At 37.1% G+C, this 19,169-nt stretch overlaps 1 protein-coding gene across 2 annotated transcripts in view; it reads left to right on the top strand.

Annotated features, from left to right (window-relative positions):
• Positions 1–19,169, top strand: part of GADL1 (glutamate decarboxylase like 1) — a 222,509-nt gene that overhangs the window by 59,726 nt on the left and 143,614 nt on the right. For both annotated transcript variants that reach the window (XM_056129603.1, XM_056129602.1), the window contains 2 exons: positions 5,765–5,829; positions 6,379–6,460. In XM_056129603.1, coding sequence (XP_055985578.1) covers positions 5,765–5,829; positions 6,379–6,460 — 147 coding nt within the window. The remainder of the gene's footprint in view (positions 1–5,764; positions 5,830–6,378; positions 6,461–19,169) is intronic.

Raw genomic sequence — 19,169 nt, 5'->3', positions numbered from 1 at the left:
ATCTATCGTAGATAATTATTGGAGAGGAATTTGGATAATGTATTCTTCACAATTTTCTAATTAAATAATTTGCCCTTTTTCTAATTAATTTCGTAAGTCCAGGCATTGTTCATAGAATTTTTTTTCTTAATTAAATATAACTTTTAAAAGTCTTCTTAAATAGGGTTAAAAAGTTAAATTCAGCCAATTTTTAAGACTTGATAAGTTTTTTTTTGGGGGGGGGGGTCACAGCCGGCTCTGCTCAGCACTTATTTCTGGCTCTGCACACAGGGATGTCTCCTGGCGGTGGTCAGGGGCCCATTATAGACTGCCTGGGATTGAACCTGGGCTAGCTGTACAAAGGCAAGCACTTAGTATGTTGCTCTGGCCCAGTTAACTGACCTGCCTCCCTCCCTCCCTTCCTCCCTCTTTCTTTACCTCCCTCCCTTCCTTTTCTTTTACTTCCTTGCCTCCCTCCCTCCCTTCCTTCCTTCCTTCCTTCCTTCCTTCCTTCCTTCCTTCCTTCCATCCTTTCTTTCTTTCTTCCATTTTTTTTGTTATATCAAGAATTAGTTAAATTCAACACAATAGCATGAACTTGAACATGCTGATGGGAATTTAGGTACTTTTCTCTGCAAGCGAGTTTTTCCTAAACTTATCTGAAGAAAAGGGAATTACTTTTTATTTGAGTCTAACACGTGAATATGTGGAATATATACCTACATTTAATTTTATAGTTTGGGTAATTTTATGTTTTTAGAATGCAACATTTATGACATGAAGGGGAGTTTTCGGAAGCTCATGTTTTTCGTTAAATATAGGCTAACATTTCATAAGAACAGCAATAATATAAAACTCACTAGTGTTACAGGTTCTCTTAGTATGCCAATGGCAAGGCTTCAGGTAGATTATTTGTGACTTTAAGTGGGATTGTAGTATTTGGATCTGTTCACATTTCAATTTAGATTTTATCGATTTTCATAGACTTAGAAGCATAATAATACATTATGTCCTAAAAGATAAAATAAATTGAGTACCTTTGTGACTCTAGCAATGCGGAAAAAATAAAATACATCAGCAGTTATACTTAAAATTCTACTCTCATAAAAGAAACATCAAATATGGATTACATCGTTATGTAAAACAGAGTAACTACAGCAGTTTCTAAATTGGGAATGATACTGGGAATGATATTAAGAGATTTATGGGGCTTGGAATTGTAATATATATGTATATTACGTATAATAGATTTTTAGATCTTCTAAAAATTAAAGTCTGAATTTTGAAGGAACTGCTTTCATGGGAAAATACTTAAGTCACATGAATTATTTTGTTTGCACACAGTAGGCATCTAGTGATTCCTTGTTATTTTAGGTTTGATTTGACAGTAACTTGATTGATTAGTTCTGACAATAAAATCCTTTATGTTCACTATCCTTAAGATTGCAGGCATCGAATCTATTGATTAAAATGTATGCAGGAGCATGGTAAATAATTTATTGAGAAGAAAGTTCACGTAACTTGTGTAGTTTATTTAATTTTTAACATAAAAAATTAACAAAGTTGGAAATTTGATCTGTTAGAATTTTTTCTAAAAGGTATTTTAATGATCTTTTGTAGATATTAAAAACTATTATTTATTTTAAAATGTAATTATAATTGCTTGTTCTTCTGGGATTCTCCCAAATCCCAACTTGCTTGCATAATGCCAAATCATGTGCATTTTAAAAATATTTAATATTTCTGAAATCTTAATGTAGTTTTTTTTGTTACTGTGTGCAATAAAATGATCACTTTTACATTTGATTATATCTTTAATTTGTTTAATTAAAATGCATTTTTAAACAACTGAATAAAAACAACTTGGGTTTTGTTAAGAATTTTGTCTTCTACACTATTTTTCCAGACAGCCTCAGAGAACATGTCAGGGTGCTTAGCATTTTATGAGTCAAAGGTTGGGGTTACTGAAAGCCTCATACTCTTGGCCAACCTCCTTAAAGTTTCTCACCCATTCTTGTTTCAACTCCCAGATAATAAACATTTTATTGAAAATTCTAAGGGTTAGACTCTGTCAGATATGGTTTTTAAACAAACAAAAAATAATACTCTTTTCCTTTTTGGAAACTTCAATTTTGTTGTCAATGACCACTAATATATTTATACTTTGTCATTCCTATCTCCTATTCCCTTTTATGACACTCATGGCTGAAAATCATCCAAGAGTTGTCTTTCTCCTTATGATTTATTTTACTTTTTATATTTCTAGTTTCCTTTCATTTTACTGTAAATGGCAAAATATTCCTCTTTGGGGTGGGTATTGCTGAGTAGCATTCCATTGTGTGAGTTTACCACCTCTTTATTATTCAGTCATATACCAATGGCTATTTGAACTGTTTACACACTGCCAGGTCTTGATTGTTTCCCTGCTACTACTCCCTCACTGGTCCTACAATTAATTTACTAGTTAAAGAGATAAGAGAAAGAAAAATGACAACCATAATACCAAACAAGTAGCAATAGTTCAATAAATGACATCAATAAAATGAAAGTCTCTCCCTCTTTTCACGGTCCTCCCATTGTTCATCGATTTGCTCAAGTGGGTCCAGTAACGTCTCCATCGTGAGACTTGTTGTTACTGTGTTTGGCATATCGAATACATCACGGGGAGCTTGCCAGGCTCTGCCGTGCGGGTGAGATACTCTCGGTAGCTTGACAGGCTCTCCAAGAGGGGCGGAGGAATTGAACTAGGGTCGGCCATATTGACTGTGTGCAAGGCAAACACCCTAAGTCTGTGCTATCGCTCCAGCCCTGCATCACTGGGTGTGACCAAAAAAGAAAAAAAAAAACAACCAAAAAAAAACCCCACCTAATTAAGCTTACAACTCTGAGTATTCCCATAATATTTGCATTTAATATATTTCTAAATTACTCTTTGAAATGGTTGGTTTTATTTATTTAATTAATTTATTTATTTTCTAATTTTAAAGCTCAAGATTCAGAGAATGAAAATAATAGAACATTACCAGGGGTTTTCCTGTCTTTTTCAGCTCTCTTGAGGAGCATATTTTTGAATGAGCTATTCCCAACTGTACCACACTACTCTGTAAATAAATGTCTTGAAAGAATTTGTGTGATTTTAAAAGCTTTGATCCAGCCCACTAGGATTGGGAAAATATTTGCTATTGAATTAAGGGAGGAAGTAGATACAAAGGAAACAGGAAGGAGTGTCAAATAGAGTGTGGGACAGGAAGTAAAAAGTATGGCTGGGTCTTATAATTCTTCTCCTCATTATCATTGGTCATTCTTATTGAGGTTGAGGAATAAAAAAAGTGAGAAAAAAATGTAACTAAAAGTTTGGAGTATATAATGAAAGTAAAAGAATCTAATATATAAATCTTCTTAGTGTTTGTGAGATTCACGATCTCAAAATTCTGTTCAGGGGATTTTCTTTTCATTGGTGATAATGACATTGCCTGTCTACATGCCAGAGTTGTTACCTCTGGTAGATTAGCCTAGTTTGCACATGCTCTATGGTGACTTCTTCTTGGGGAGAGAATGCAGCAGTATGGGGACTTAATCCATAATCATTTAGCACAAGTCATTTCTTCTACATCTGGGAATCTCTTGGATTCGCATGTGTATCACCTTTGGGAACTCCAGGAAGTTGTTGGAGATAAGTTTATGGAAAAAAGGCATGGAGCTAAGGGTTAGCAAGTAAGACTTTTGTGTTCATATTTTCTTCTTTATTAAGGCACTATGATTTACAAATAAAGTTATTTCAGGCATAAATGTTCCAACACCAATCCCACCACCAGTGCTCCCTCTCCATCCACCAATGCCCCCAGGTTCCCTCCCACCTCCCCCAGTCTGCCTAAAGATCCAGTGCTGCTCTGGCACTGTAGTGCTGTAGACCCTCAGGCCATCCCAGGCCTGTTTAGGAGACTTCAGGACCTCACCTTATTGTTTGGAGATCTCAAAGGTCAACCTTGAGATGTCCTGGGAGGCCTAGAGGTACAGAGGACTGAACAGGGTAGGGTGTTTGAAATTTATGCTTTTCAATTCCTACACTATCTCCTTCATCAGAAATAGTTCTTGGTAAGTTGGTCTTATGACCACACAGTAACTTGAGGTGTACTTTCTGTTTGCTACTTTTATGAAGCTGGAGCGATAGCACAGCGGGTAGGGCGTTCGCCTTACACGCGGCCAACATGGCCGACCCGAGTTCGATTCCTCCGCCCCTCTTGGAGAGCCTGGCAAGCTACCGAGAGTATTCGATATGCCAGACACAGTAACAACAAAGTCTCCAATGGAGACGTTACTGGGCCCGCTCGAGCAAATCGACGATCAACGGGAGGGCCTTTACCTTTACCTTACCTTTACTTTTATGAACTCAGATTTTGGGAAACTCTAAGGATCATAAAATATCCCATTTACTTCCTCTCTTCCACATTCATTGTGTGCATAATCTTGCCAATTCCTTCGACATAATATTGAGGAACTCCTATTTTTCTTTTAAAATCTGTAGTCAGAAGTGGAGTAACCTTTATTTGCCTCCTTGGCAGCTCCTTAATGTACTTTCTCTACTTTCCTACTTCTCAGAGCTCTATGCTCTTTTCACCAAATAGACATTTCCCTAAATTGCAATGATACTGTGAAAAAGAAATGCATTTTGGCTCCCAGGATTTGCTTTTATTACCTTTGAGAACTTGGACCATTTTCTACAACCTCTGAATTTGTTTTTTAATAAAAATATCAAAGCAATAATGCCATTCTCGATGCAAGTTTTGTGCAATTTATGTATTCAGTTTCTGGGTCACACCTAGTGGTTCTCAGGGCTTACCCCTGGTTCTACACTCAGAGATCACTCCTGATGATGCTGGAGATTGAACCTGGGTCAGCCACATGCAAGACAACACCTTCTTACTGCTACATTATGACTCGTGCCCAAGCTTTTGTGTAATTTAAATAACCACATAGTCTTCATTATAACCCAAGCTAATCTCCTCATTTTCCCTCTCTCAACCATCTTTTATTTGCCTACACATTAAAACTTAGAAGCCTGCTCAATGTAAGGAACAAAATTGACTTTCAGATTTCTTTATTTGTTCTTCCTCCATCTCCACCATATCTATTGACTTCCATCTCTTTTCTCATCTTCTCTTCCCTTTCCTCATATTTACCTCTCCAAAGAAAACTGGAAGTCTCAAATATTTTTTTCTCACTGTCATAATTTTTATTTTCAAATATTTCTGAAAACTGTTTAGTTTTTACTCACATTAATTGGATCCATTAAAATCTAGCCTATCTTAGTGATATGAGGATGATTGTATTCTGGCCTCTTCATCCCATTTATTATATAGGCCTCACTTATTATATAGAATGCCATCGTTACCTGTGTCTTATTCTAGCATTCACACATTTTGTATATTTAAAGGTGAACATTTAAAAAATATTATGTAGTTTATATAATATTCAAAAGGAGATGGACTGTGTAATTTGGACCTCTGTTTTTGTCTGCCTGCAATTCAAGAGGTTACTGCACCAATTTCTAAATGGTATGTAAAGTTAAATCCTACAAGCCAATGAAAGCCCATATATTGAAATGAGTTTCTAATTATCTAAGTGGTTGCCTATGATCAGATTTTCCTATAGTACAAATTGATCAAAGCTAGCACAATGTACCAAATAAGAGAGATTGACATTTTCACTTAGGTTTATAACAGTGGGCTGGTAAACAAATGACATTGAAATTGCATTATTTTGTCTTATGTTACTATCTCAACAGGCTTCTTGGGGTGGCTCAGCTTTGATGTCAAGAAAATATCGCAAGCTTCTGCATGGCATCCACAGGTAAGTATAGTTTGTAAATTCATAACCTTTTTTATTTAAGCAAAAGTATCTCCTCAAGATTTTCCCCCTTAGATGATAGGTTGGGCTGGCGTGATAGCACAGCGGTAGGGCATTTGCCTTGCACACAGCCAACATGGCCAACCCGAGTTCGATTCCTCTGCCCCTCTCGGAGAGCCTGGCAAGCTACCGAGAGTATCTCGCCCGCAGGGCAGAGCCTGGCAAGCTACCCGTGATGTATTCGATATGCCAAACACAGTAACAACAAGTCTCATGATGGAGACGTTACCGGGCCCGCTCGAGCAAATCAATGAACAACGGGAGGACCGACCGACCAACCGACCGAGATGATAGGTTGAAAATAAGCAAAAAGTCTAAATAATTGATTTGTTTTTAAAAATATAGAAATTTTCCAATTGCTTAAATAGAAAATCCTTGTAGAGCATGGACTGTTGGATGAGTGTTGAATTGTAGATGTAACGATGGTCTTCTTTCTGCCAGCTGAAACTAATTGAGTCCTGCACCCATCTTGTTCTGTGTTTAACTTAATAGAGCAGACTCTGTTGCCTGGAACCCACACAAGATGCTGATGGCTGGAATTCAGTGCTGTGCTCTCCTTGTTAAAGACAGATCTGTGAGTTTTCCTCTTTTGTCTGTTGGGTATTGAGAGGTGTTCATTAACCAAGTTTTCAGAGAACCCAATTTTTGCTTACATTTTGGTATCCTGGGCCAGATGTAAAATTCTTTGGTAAATTGCTGATGGCATCAAAAGAAAAGATAAATTAATCCAGATAAAAGATCTAGTGTTTATGCACAGGTAATTTTGTGGATTTAATTTTGGTAGAGCATAATCTCCTTAGTTATAGCAAGATGATCCCCCTCACCTTCATTTGGATTATATTTCAAAACTCAGCTTTCAACGTTGCCAAGGTTTTTTTTCTTCTTGATTAAGTCTGGGATTTAAGTTATCTTGAAACTTCTGTTTGTTGAGAAAGTGGAACAGATGTGTGTCATACATTAAATTGAATGCTTAATATGCTTAGCTAGGGCTTAACAGCCCATTTATACAGGAAGATGTTAGTTCTGGGTTGAGCCTTGAACATTGATTTATTAGGCCTGTTTCAAGTGGTTGGAACTTAGCTGCTTTTTTTTTTTAAACATTGAAAGAGTTGGAAACTTGTCTGTATCACTGTGAAGCAAGTGGGAGAAGAGTTGTTGAGGGTCATCTTAGCTGAAGGTATAAACCTGGTGTTTTCCATGAGTTAAATAAGGATCCTCGTGGGAAGTGGCCCAGGCTGGGAAGTGCTACTTCATTCTTAGAAATGCCTCCTCAAGATCTGTGTACAGCGTGTGGGTGATCTTTCTCAGCCATCTGTTTACATTTTCCCCCCCTCAGGGGACTCCCTTTGCCAAAGCTAAAGTCATTTTCTCTTTTTAAAGAATTTTATTTCAAAAAAAAAGAATTTTATTTCGAATGGAAAATATATTTAAAATTTAAATCCTAGTCTCTTATGTACAGATAGTTACAACATTTTCAAAAATTGTGATATTTTTATGTCAGGGCCTTGAGTCTTGTGGAATGAACATTTCATTAGAAGCTATGAACAGATTCTTCTTGGGTATGCTACTCTCAGAACATTAATGTATTTATTATTGTATTGATAAGTTAACTATAGTCAATTGTTTTTAAAAACATTTAGCTTTTGGGATCTGGGGTCAGGGTTACACTAGGTGTTGCTTAGGGCTTATTACTGTTTCTTTGCTCAGTGGTTCACACCTGGCAGGGTTTGGGTACCGTGTGTGGTCCCTAGGTATTGAATCTCCATCAGTCATGACAATGGGAAGTGTCTTTCCTGCTGTACTCTTTCTCTAGCACCTGAGAATTATTTTAAGTTTTTTAATCAAGGTGTGATGGTTCTTATATTAAAAGTTATTTAAAAATTGTTATATTATTTGTGGGGCTGGAGCAATAGCATAGCAGGTAGGGCATTTGCCTTGCATGTGGCCAACCAGGGTTCAATTCCTCTGCCCCTCTCGGAGAGCCCGGCAAGCTACCGAGAGTATCCCACCTGCATGGCAGAGCCTGGCAAGCTCCCTGTGGCATATTTGATATGCCAAAAACAGTAACAACAAGTCTCACATTGGAGACATTACTGGTGCCCGCTGGAGCAAATCGATGAAAAATGGGAGGACAGTGCTACAGTGCTATATTATTTGTGAACTAATGAACCCAATTGTTATAAATTAGGATATGACAGGATTTGGAGTAAGGTAGGTTTTCCTTCTTGATAGAAGAACAGAAATCAGTCAAACCTGATTATGCGCCTGATATTTTTGTGTGCGTCCCAATATTTATTTTATATGCTCTTTTTCCCTGTTCATCCAATCTGTATGACATCCTTATCTATTGATGTGATGCTCTCAGGAGTGGAAAATTTAAACCAAAAATTTTATGAGTACTCTTATATGATTTACTAGATTTTATACATTTTTCTGTTTGAATGATAATGTTTTATCCAAGAATTGGTTTAAATGTATGTACTTGCAGCAATTTAAAATTTTCTGCATGATATAATTCAATAACAAAGGTTAACGTTACATGTTTTTAGAAGACTTTATTCCTCTATCTCAATAATACCCTTATCTACTCACATGGCAGGAATTAAGAAGTTAAGAAAATCACATTTATTGAACAAAGATTTGAACACCTTCAAAATTGCCTATTTTTTGAAGAAAAACTGTTTTCAATTTAACTAGTATGGATCACTAAACCACAAGATGAGATTTGGCATTAGCTTAAGGACATTGGTACTGGCAGTTTTCTCTCTTTTTCATACCTATTTGCTGCCTCTGTTACTCTCTTTCATATTTTTTCATTGGTCTATTTAATCAACCAATACAAATTTTCTATGTATGCTAGGCACTATGCTGATTCTGGGTTTATAAAGTGGACACGTTTAGTATAGGTAGAAAGTTTGTAATATAGAGGAGACAATAGGGGAAAAACACATGTTTAATTTTACTGGCATTTTGATAAATTCCATGAAGACTATCAGATACTATTAATTATGTATTCATTCAGTCATTTTAACCCTCTCTCCCTTCTATCTTAGATGTTCAAATATTTACAATATGATATAACATAAATGCGATAGAGTTCTTGAGGAATTTTTAAACTTTCTGCTAAAGGTAATATACACAAGAGAACATTCTGTCTCCCATTCCTAGCATGAATACGGTTGAGTCAGAACAGCACATGTGGGCTTCTGGCAGCTACTTTTTAAAAAAAACTCTAAGAAAATAATACTAAATTGAAAAGTGGACATGAACAATTTGACAATCAAAGAGAAAAGTTTTGGTCTCAGATAATGATTCTGAAATTTTCTACCAATCCTTGAACTTCCTGCTTCCAACTCATGAGGGCATGGGTTGATTAAATGTTCTTACAACTGAAATTTAGTTACCATTGAGTAAACTGCTCCTTGTATAGCCCATAACACAACTATCTGATACAGAGAACAAACAACATGGTATTCTGAGAACTTGACGCAGGAATAATTGAGACCTTACAGATGGAAGAAACAGCGTAGGTGTTTTTTTATTTTAGAAACCGAAAGAATCCCATTGTTACATAGGTACAGAGAAGAATGTTAAGAAAAGAATGAAGTAAGACAAAAGATTAGGTAGTGGACAGAGCATGCAGGGTCCTAGAAATCATTTTAAAGACTTTAGGTTTGATGCTCAGAAAGAACAACAGGAAACTTTAAGACTACACAGGAATCTGAAAATAGTTTCACTTAACAATGGGAGTTGAAAGAGAGGCTGGAGCCATGGCTGACTTTCTTATTACTGATAAAACAAGTATATTGTTCTGATCTAGGAGATGCAGATGCTACAGGAAAAGATTGAGAGTTTCAGATCTTGAGTTTTACATTTGAACACCACAGATTTGAGATTCATCTGAGATAATCAAGTGAGGATCTCATCTAGGCATCCAATGCTAGAAAAAGGGACTTTACTGAAGAATATGATAGACAATTACTGACATGTTGATGATATTTGAGGTCGTGGAAGTGAATTGATTGCCTTGGGAGAAACTTTGGAGTGTAAGAGAAAAAGGTGTGCAACTTAACCCAGAAAAAGCCGAGTGTAAAAAATTATATGAAATAGCAGTGAAAATTAAGCCAGTGTTCCAGGAAGGCTGCAGAATGACTGGAAAAGAGGTGTGCTAGCAGAATCATGGGGAGAATTATGAGTGTTAATTGCTTTCATCATTCCTGTGGGACCTATAAAGTTATTTCTTTAAGAAAGAGCATCCAATTTTGCCAGAACAATTTGTTAAAAAGGCTTTCCTTGCTCCACTTCACATTTCTTGCTCCCACGTCAAAGATTAGATGATCATATGTTTGGGGGGAGATGTCAGTATATTCAACCTTGTTCCATTGGTCTGCAGCTCTGCCTTTGTACCAGTACCATGCTGATTTAATTATTACTGCTTTGTAGTAGAGTTTGAAGTTAGGGAGGTTGATTCCTCCTATTTCCTTTTTCCCAAGAATTGCTTTAGGTATTCGTGGGGGCTTATTATTTTATATGAATTTCAAAACTGGACAGCTACATGCAAAAAATGGGCTCAGATCTCTGCCTAACACCATGTACAAAAGTAAGATCAAAATGGAATAAAGACCTCAACATCAGACCGGAATTCATAAGGTACATTGAAGACAAAGTTCGCAAAACCCTCTATGACATTGAAGCTAATGGTATCTTCAAAGATGTCACACCACTGGCCAAGAAGTGAAAACAGAGATAGAAAAATGGGACTATCTTAAAGGAAGAAGCTTCTGCACCTCAAAAGAAACAGTGACCAAAATACAAAGACAGTCTACAGAATGGGAAAGGATATTCGCCCAATACACATCTAACAAGAGGTTGATATCAAGGATATACAAAGTACTGGTTGAACTCCACAAGAAGAAAACATACAACCTCATAAAAAAAATGGGGCAACGAAATGAATGGAAACTTTCTCAAAGAAGAAATCTGAATGGCAAAAAGGCACATGAGAAAATGCTCTACATCAATAATCATCAGGAAGATGCAGATCAAAACAACAATGAGATATCATCTCACATCACAGAGACTGGCCCACATACAAAAGAACAAAAGCAACTGCTGTTGGCACGGATGTCGCAAGAAAGGGACCCTCCTTCACTGCTTGTGGGAATTCTGACTGGTTCAGCCCTTTTGGAAAACAGTATGGACAATTCTCAAAAAATTAGAATATGATCTCCCATTTGACCCAGCTATAGCACTCCTGGGAATATATCCCAGAGTGGCAAAAAGGTATAATCGAAGTGACATCTGCACTTGTTTGCTCATTGAAGCACTCTTTACAATAGCCAGAATCTGGAATAAACCTGAATGCCTGAGAACAGAAGACTGGTTTAAGAAACTTTGGTACAACTACACAATGGAGCACTATATAGCTGTTAGAAAAGATGAAGTCATGGAATTTACATACAAGTGGTACTACATGGAAAGTATCATGCTAAGCGAAATGAGTCAGAAAGAAAGGGACAGACATAGAAAGATTGCATTCGTCTGGGGAACATAAAGTAACAAAATAGGAGACTGAAACCCAAGAATAGCCGAGATCATACCAGGAGTCCTTCATGGCTTGGAGGCCATCCGCACATGCTAGGGGAAAAGGCAATTCAGATAGAAAGGTAGCTCCAAATAAAGGTGTTGGGAGGATCCTCCCAGGACGGGAGATGCATGCTGAAAGTGGACTACAGACTGAACATGATTACCACTCAATGAAAACTACAGCACCCAAAAGGAGAGAGAGAACAAAAGGGAATGCCCTGCCACAGAGTCAGGGTGGGATGTGGGGGTGTGTGGGGGGGAGGGATTCTGGGATCAGTGGTGGTGGAGAATGCGCACTGGTGGAGGGATGGATACTTGATCATTGTATAATTGAAACCTAAGCACAAAAATTTGTAAGACTACAACTGTACCTCATGGTGTTTCACTAATATAAATTAAAAAAAAAAAAAGGAAAGAGCTTCCAAACTTAGCCAGGTAAAATGATGTCTCTGCATTACTTGTCTCTCACCACTCCTCTGAAATACTCTTTAATATTTGTGATTACTTCTCATGTGATAGCTTTCTGTTCCCAATACAATGTAAACTGTATGAGAATTGTGGCTACGTCATTAAATTCACCGCCATATCCCCACTATTTAGCAAGTGTTCACTGAAATACAAATAAAAAAAATAACTCTCACTATAAATTAGTGATTAAATACATGAAAAATCCTCAACTGTATCTGCCTTTATTAGGAGTCTTCCATTTTCTTCCACCTCCCTGATTATTTCTTTTGAGAGGTCTGAGATAACAGTGATTACAATTATAGTGGTGAGCCTTATTGCCTAGGTCCTAACAAAAGGCTCAAGTATGCCTCCAGCAGTAATTGATGAATAGTGATTTTAATTTGGACTTACTTCTGCAATTAATGTAAGGGGGATAACTCTAGTTAAAAGAAAGCAAATTGCTTAGTGAAAATACTTCTGTTAAGGGAAAAACTAATTCCCTAATTTATACCCTCAAAGCCCTGATATTCACAGCGCTGTTTTTCTGATTGACTTGGCTTGTGGTGTTTGCATGTTTAATTCCCTGTATTAGGAAAGAGGACTGTTTCAGAAATAAGACAGGGTTGTTGCTCTCAAAGTGAGACCATTACTAACTCTTTTTGCAGGATATAGATAAAAAGAAAATCAGGGCTTGAAAATATCTGTGATTATAGATAGGTTGATTTCAGATGTAAATGCTGAAAATACATGGATGCTTTGGTATCAAAGGCAGTTTTGATGCTTTGATCTAAAATAAAAGTCTTAAGAATCAGTTGCATAGATGAAGAAAAATCTCAATATTGGCTTTTTGCTTTTTAGTGTTTATTAGGACATTTCTTCAAAAAGCTTGACAGATGAACATGAAATATATATATGATAAATTTTAGTACATATAATGTAATGATGTCCCTTAATATATTTTCCTGTACACATATTCATTTACATGTATAGTATATATACATAGCTCGTCTAAATATATGACATTCAGCTTATATACAAATATTTAAATATTTGAATATACAAATATGCAGATATAGAAGTATTTAAATATATTTGGCTTTTCACTGCCCGTTCTTATTTTCTTTAACAAAATTATAAGCATTGTTCTAGGTCTATATAATTTAATACATTTAAAAGATACATTATATCATTTTGATATACAACCATTAACTTGACCTGACCTATTAGATTGTTTACATGCTTCTCTGTTACTGATTTGATTTGAAATCTTTGTGTAATCCCTTATTCCTCCATCAAAATAAATTCCTTGTAACAGAAGAGTCATGATTATCTTTTAGAGTGATTATTTTTATTTAGATTTTTATTAGTGAAACACCATGAGGTACAGTTGTAGATTTACAAATTTTTGTGCTTGGGTTTCAGTTATACAATGTTTGAATACCCATCCCTCCACCAGTGCCCATTCTCCACCACCACTGATCCCAGTATCCCTCCCACCCCCCGTCCCCCCCAATCCTACCCTGCCTCTGTTGCAGGGAATTCCCCCTTGTTCTCTCTCTCCTTTTGGGTTTTCACAGTGATTTTTAATACAGGTTTCCTGATCTGTCTCCAAAAAGTTGCCTACCTTCTCAGTAGACTGTGTATGTGTGTTTGATCACTTTTGTCATAATGAGGTTTCTAGTACTGCCAATTTTGATAGACAGTATGTTTATTCTTCCCACTTAAAGACATACATGTAACCAATTTTATTCTAATTTTATTGGTGTATTCATTATTCCTTCTCAGGAATCTTTGGATAGGAATATTCATGTGCAGTTCTAGGTGAGTTAGGTTCCAGTCATGGGGCCTTGTAGGTATGTTTGCGGTTCTTTCTCTTTTTTTTTTTTTTTTTTTTTTTTTTCTTTGTTCATTGCAGCACTCTTTACAGTAGCCAGAAACTGGAAGAGACCTGAGTGCCCAAGAACAGATGACTGGTTAAAGAAACTTTGGTACATCTACACAATGGAGTACTATGTGGCTCTTAGAAAAGATGAAGTCATGAACTTTACATACAAGTGGTACAATATGGAAAGTATCATGCTAAGCGAAATGAGTCAGAAAGAGAGGGATAGACATAGAAAGATAGCATTCATCTGGGGGATATAAAATAATAAAATATGAGATTAATACCCAAGAATAGCTGAGAGCAACACCAGGAGAATTACTCCATAACTTAGAGGCCAGCTGGGTATTCTAGGTTCTTTCTCTTTAATATTCACTTGAGAGAAGGCTCAAAATGTCATCACAGCTTTTCTTTAGGAGGAGTAGGAGGAAGAAGAGGAAGAATAAATTCATTATGTACATATTCACTGAAGACAGACCATAGGTTTGGCTCTGTGATGCCAAGATAATCTCTTAATATCCTTTCCAATGTGGTTTCTCAAGAGAAGATGACTGGAATCACACAGCTGAGAAATGTATTCTTTTAGCACTATCTTTCTTTCTATTCTGAATGATAATTGATATTTCAAATAATACCTATCATATACAATTGTTAATAATTATGCACTAAAAATAAAGAAGGGGCAAAAAATAGGTGCATCAGAGAAACTAGTACAGGAAAACATTTTTTGTTTGGTGAGGGTTTCTTTGATGGCTCCTGTTTTTCTTAATAAAGTTTCTATGGATGTGCCTTTAGGTACTTTGAAAATATTAAATAATCTTATCATAAAAGACTTTTTCCTCTCATGCCAGAGAATATTCGCTGCCCTACACACTTAAATTATACATTTCTTAGGAATAACAAGCTCTGAGCTACTATAGCAGAGAAAATAGGGGAAGATAGGTGTTTGAAACTGATTTGAGAAAAGAAGCATTTGACTTATAGGGGAGACATCAATCTCTTTTGCTTGCTGCTGCCAAAATTATTCTTCATATCTTGGATGGTTTTGCTTGAGCTGAGAAAATTTTTCATAGACTTTTGAGGAGGGTTGAGGATTGCATAAAACTGGCAGAACTCATCACATTCATGTGTGGCAAATAGCTCTTTTAGAAGTTTTCTGTTATTTAAAAGGCATAATTCCTTTTCATTTAATGAAAATTATAAACAATTTCCTTTTCACTTTATTTAATGAAAAGGAATCTTTGGCAATAGGCATGTATATGTAATACATTTTTAAAACTCTGCAGGGTATTATGAATCATAAAAATCGCCTCTGTCCTGTCTGCTCCTCTTCATTAGGTAAAGGAATACAGCAATTAATTTTAGAGTACAAAATCCATTATTTCCTTGCTAAATGAACTAGTCAGTAAAATTGGGTTTTAGGAGCTAGAGATGTAGTACAAGTATTTAGGGGCTTGATCTCTAGTACATCTCGGAGAGCCCGGCAAGCTATCGAGAGTATCTCACCCTCACAGCAAAGCCTGACAAGCTCCCCGTGAATTATTTGATATGCCAAACACAGTAACAAAAAGTCTGACAACAGAGATGTTACTGGGCCACCTCGAGCAAATCAATGAACAAAGGGAGGACAGGGTCAGGTACAGGGATCTCTGGTACTGCATATGGTCCCCTGAATACTGACAGGAATGATCTCTTATGATCAACCTCTTAACTTATAGTTAAGAATCGTGGCACTTTGGCCTGGCCCATCGCGATGCCAGGGTAGCACATAACTTACTGGCTTGCCCTGGTTCCATCCAGTCCCATGTTGGGACCCTGCCCTTGGGGTGCTAGGAAGTGAGGGCAACTGAGGCTTAAGTTGAGAAGGCAGATGCCCAGGAGTGAATAATATTCAAAGCCAATCAATTCCTAAGTTACGGAGCATATTAATTAATTGTCTTCCTGTATCTATACAAAAGGACATTGCATTAAAGTAAACTGCTCAAAAGACATAAGGAGAGGAGAAAGGCAATATTAACTTACAGTACAGCTTCAGTGTCTAAGAAGGATGAGACCTTACGAATTGGTTGGGCAAGAGAGCATAGACGTAGTTACAGACAGACAAAGTAATGGGAATGACTCGGGAGCACTGTGATGGGTGTAACCTGATAAACCTAAGCTCTGTGTACTCCAACAATCTCTATTACAGAGCTAGTAGTAGGCCCAAAGCAGAGTTGGATATGACCCCCAAACAAAACAAAATAAATTGAGTTTTAGCATATATTTATTGTCATTATAAATATCGCTAATTTCTTTTAAGGGAATATACTTAATTTCAGATCCATATTTCATACTTTTTGAAGTATGAAATATGTACACTTTAGCTCAAGAGACATGCCATTGAAAACCATATATATACCACTTGATATAATTAGTTAGCATTAGATAGGGCTAGAGTGATAGCACAGCGGTAGGGCTTTTGCCTTGCATGCAGCCAACATGGCTGATCCAAGTTCGATTCCTCTGCCCCTCTCGGAGAGCCCGGCAAGCTACCGAGAGTATCTCACCCGCACAGCAGAGCCTGGCAAGCTATCCGTGATGTATTCGATATGCCAAACATAGTAACAATGAAGTCTCCAATGGAGACGTTACTGGGCCTGCTCAAGCAAATCGACGATCAATGGGAGGGCCTTTATCTTTACCTTTTATGTATCCATTACCTATATGTGTTCATGTTGGCACTTTAAAAATGTCTTTAAGTTACATCAATCTTGGGCCTTTTCTCTACATGTCTCAGAGGCCAATATTGGCCTCTGACAATTGGCCTCATGCTTTTCTCTTTCAGAAATCATATTGTCTTTCTCCTAGCAAGTTATTTTTATTTTAGTGTGTAATGACTAATGACACTGTTCTTCATTGTATATTGGACAAATGGGAGAGACACTTGTTTCTCTAAGGTTCCTTGGTCCTCTCTTGACCCCCTCTAATAAACAGGATGACATTCACAGTCTGCTAGTTTGCTGGTTGTGGCTGTTTGTAAAGTTGGATCCAATAATATCTTAGGCAACAATTTCAAAATTTTATCCTTCAGTTCCTTTAGAACTCTTGGGGACTGCCACTTGGTCCTACTGATGAAGCTATATTTATATTCTCAGTTTGTCTTAGATGATGTGGGGTGGTTCCCATTATTACATTTAATATCCTCTACCAATCTATTTCTGGATAACTAAGAATTTGTGACTCTTTCTGATATTCTCCCAGGAAAATAAATTATCCTTTGTATCAGCATCTCATTTTAGAGTGGGTCTCCCGCTTCTGCTTCTTTGCTAGTCATCACAAAATGTACATACCAAATGTACTAAGAAATGATTAAAAAGTAAAAACAATGTAAACTTCCAACTTTGAGTCTTTTTGTATCATGTCTAACTCAACAAAAAAACTAGCAGATGAAACATATTTCAGGAAGACTTTCTATACATATCGATCTTTTCTACCATTCCTTGATGCACAAGTTATTTTTTAAATTTTTATTATTATTTATTTTTAATTTTATTGAATCTCAAGCAGTAGGCGTTTGCCCTGCACGCAGCCAACATGGCTGACCAGAGTTCGATTCCTCTGCCCCTCTCGGAGAGCCCGGCAAGCTACCGAGAGTATCTTGCCCGCACGGCAGAGCCTGGCAAGCTACCCGTGACTTATTTGATACGCCAGACACAGTAACAACAAAGTCTCCAATGGAGACGTTACTGGGCCCGCTTGAACAAATCGATGAACAACGGGAGGGCCTTTTTTTTATTGAATCACCATGAGATAGTTACAAGTTTTCATGTTTGGGTTACAATCACACAATGATCAAACACCCATTCCTCCAGCAGTGCACATTCCCTACCACCAATATCCCCGGTATACCCCCCCCTTTCCATCCTCCCCCTGCCTCCATGGCAGATATTATTCCCCATAATCTCTCTCTCTACTTTTGGGCATTATGGTTTGCAATACAGACACCAAGAGGTCATCATGTTTGGTCCTTTATTTACTTTCTGCACACATCTCCCATCCTAACCAATTTCTCCAGTCATCATTTTCTTAGTGATTCCTTTCCTATTCCATCTGCCTTCTCCCCTTTGCTCACAAGGCAGGCTTCCAGCTATGGACCAATCTTCCTGTCCCCTGTATCTACTATCCTTAGATGTCAGCCTCATGTTATGTTGTTTTATACTCCACAAATGAATGCAGTCCTTCTATGTCTGTCCCTCTTTCTAACTCATTTCAGTTAGCATAATACTCTCCATGTCTATCCATTTATAAGCAAAGTTCATGACTTCATCTCTCCTGTCAGCTGCATAGTATTCCATTGTGTAGATGTACAAAAGTTTCTTTAACTAGTCATCTGTTCTAGGGCACTTGATTGTTTCCAGATTTTTGGCTATTGTGAACAGTGCTGCAATGGACATATAGGTACAGATGTCATTTCTACTGTGCTTTTTTGCATCCTTGGGATATGTTCCGAGAAATGGTATTGCGGGGTCATATGGAAGCTCAATTTCTAGTTTTTGAAGGACTTTCCATATTGTTTTCCATAAAGGATGGTCTAGTGGACATTCCCACCAACAGTGAAAGAGTATCCCTTTTCCCCCATATCCACACCAGCACTGGTTGCTTTTGTTCTTTTGAATGTGTGCCAGTCTCTGTGGTATGAGATGATATCTCATTGTTTTGATTTGCATCTCCCTGTGGCTAGCGACATGGAGCATTTTTTCATGTGCCTTTTGGCCATTTTTATTTCTTTTTTGAGAAAACTTCTGTTCATTTCTTCTCTCCATTTTTGATGGGGTTGAAGGTTTTTTCCTTGTACAATTCTACTAGTGTTTTGTATATTCTGGATATTAATCCCTTATCAGATTAGTATTGGGTAAATATTCTTTCCCATTCTGTGGTCTCTTTCTGTATTTTGGTCACTGTTTCTTTTGAAATGCAGAAGCTTCTTAGCTTGATGTAGTCCCATTTGTTTATGTTTGCTTCCACTTGCATGGTCAGTGCTGTTTCATCCTTAAAGATGCCTTTAGCTTCAATATCATGGAGAGTTCTGCCTACATTTTCCTCTATGTACCTTATGGATTCATGTCTGATATTGAGGTCTTTAATCCACTTTGACCTGACTTTTGGATGCACAAGTTATAAGGATCCCTGAATACAGGCTTATAGAAGTTAAAATTCTAGAAGCATGCTAAGTGAAATGAGTCAGAAGGAGAGGGGAATAGACAGAGAATCATTGAATTCATTTGTGGAATATAAGAGAAAGATAATATGAGACCAGAATCCAAGGACAGTAGAAACGAGGAGCAAGATGCTTGATCCATGGTTGGAAGTCTGCCTCAAGTGCTGGGGA

Source organism: Sorex fumeus, unplaced genomic scaffold (genome assembly GCF_029834395.1).
Source record: "Sorex fumeus unplaced genomic scaffold, SorFum_2.1 ptg000072l, whole genome shotgun sequence".
Taxonomy (NCBI): Eukaryota; Metazoa; Chordata; class Mammalia; order Eulipotyphla; family Soricidae; genus Sorex; species Sorex fumeus.
Note: the sequence above shows the minus strand (reverse complement) of the source record. Positions and strands in the feature narration are given on the sequence as shown.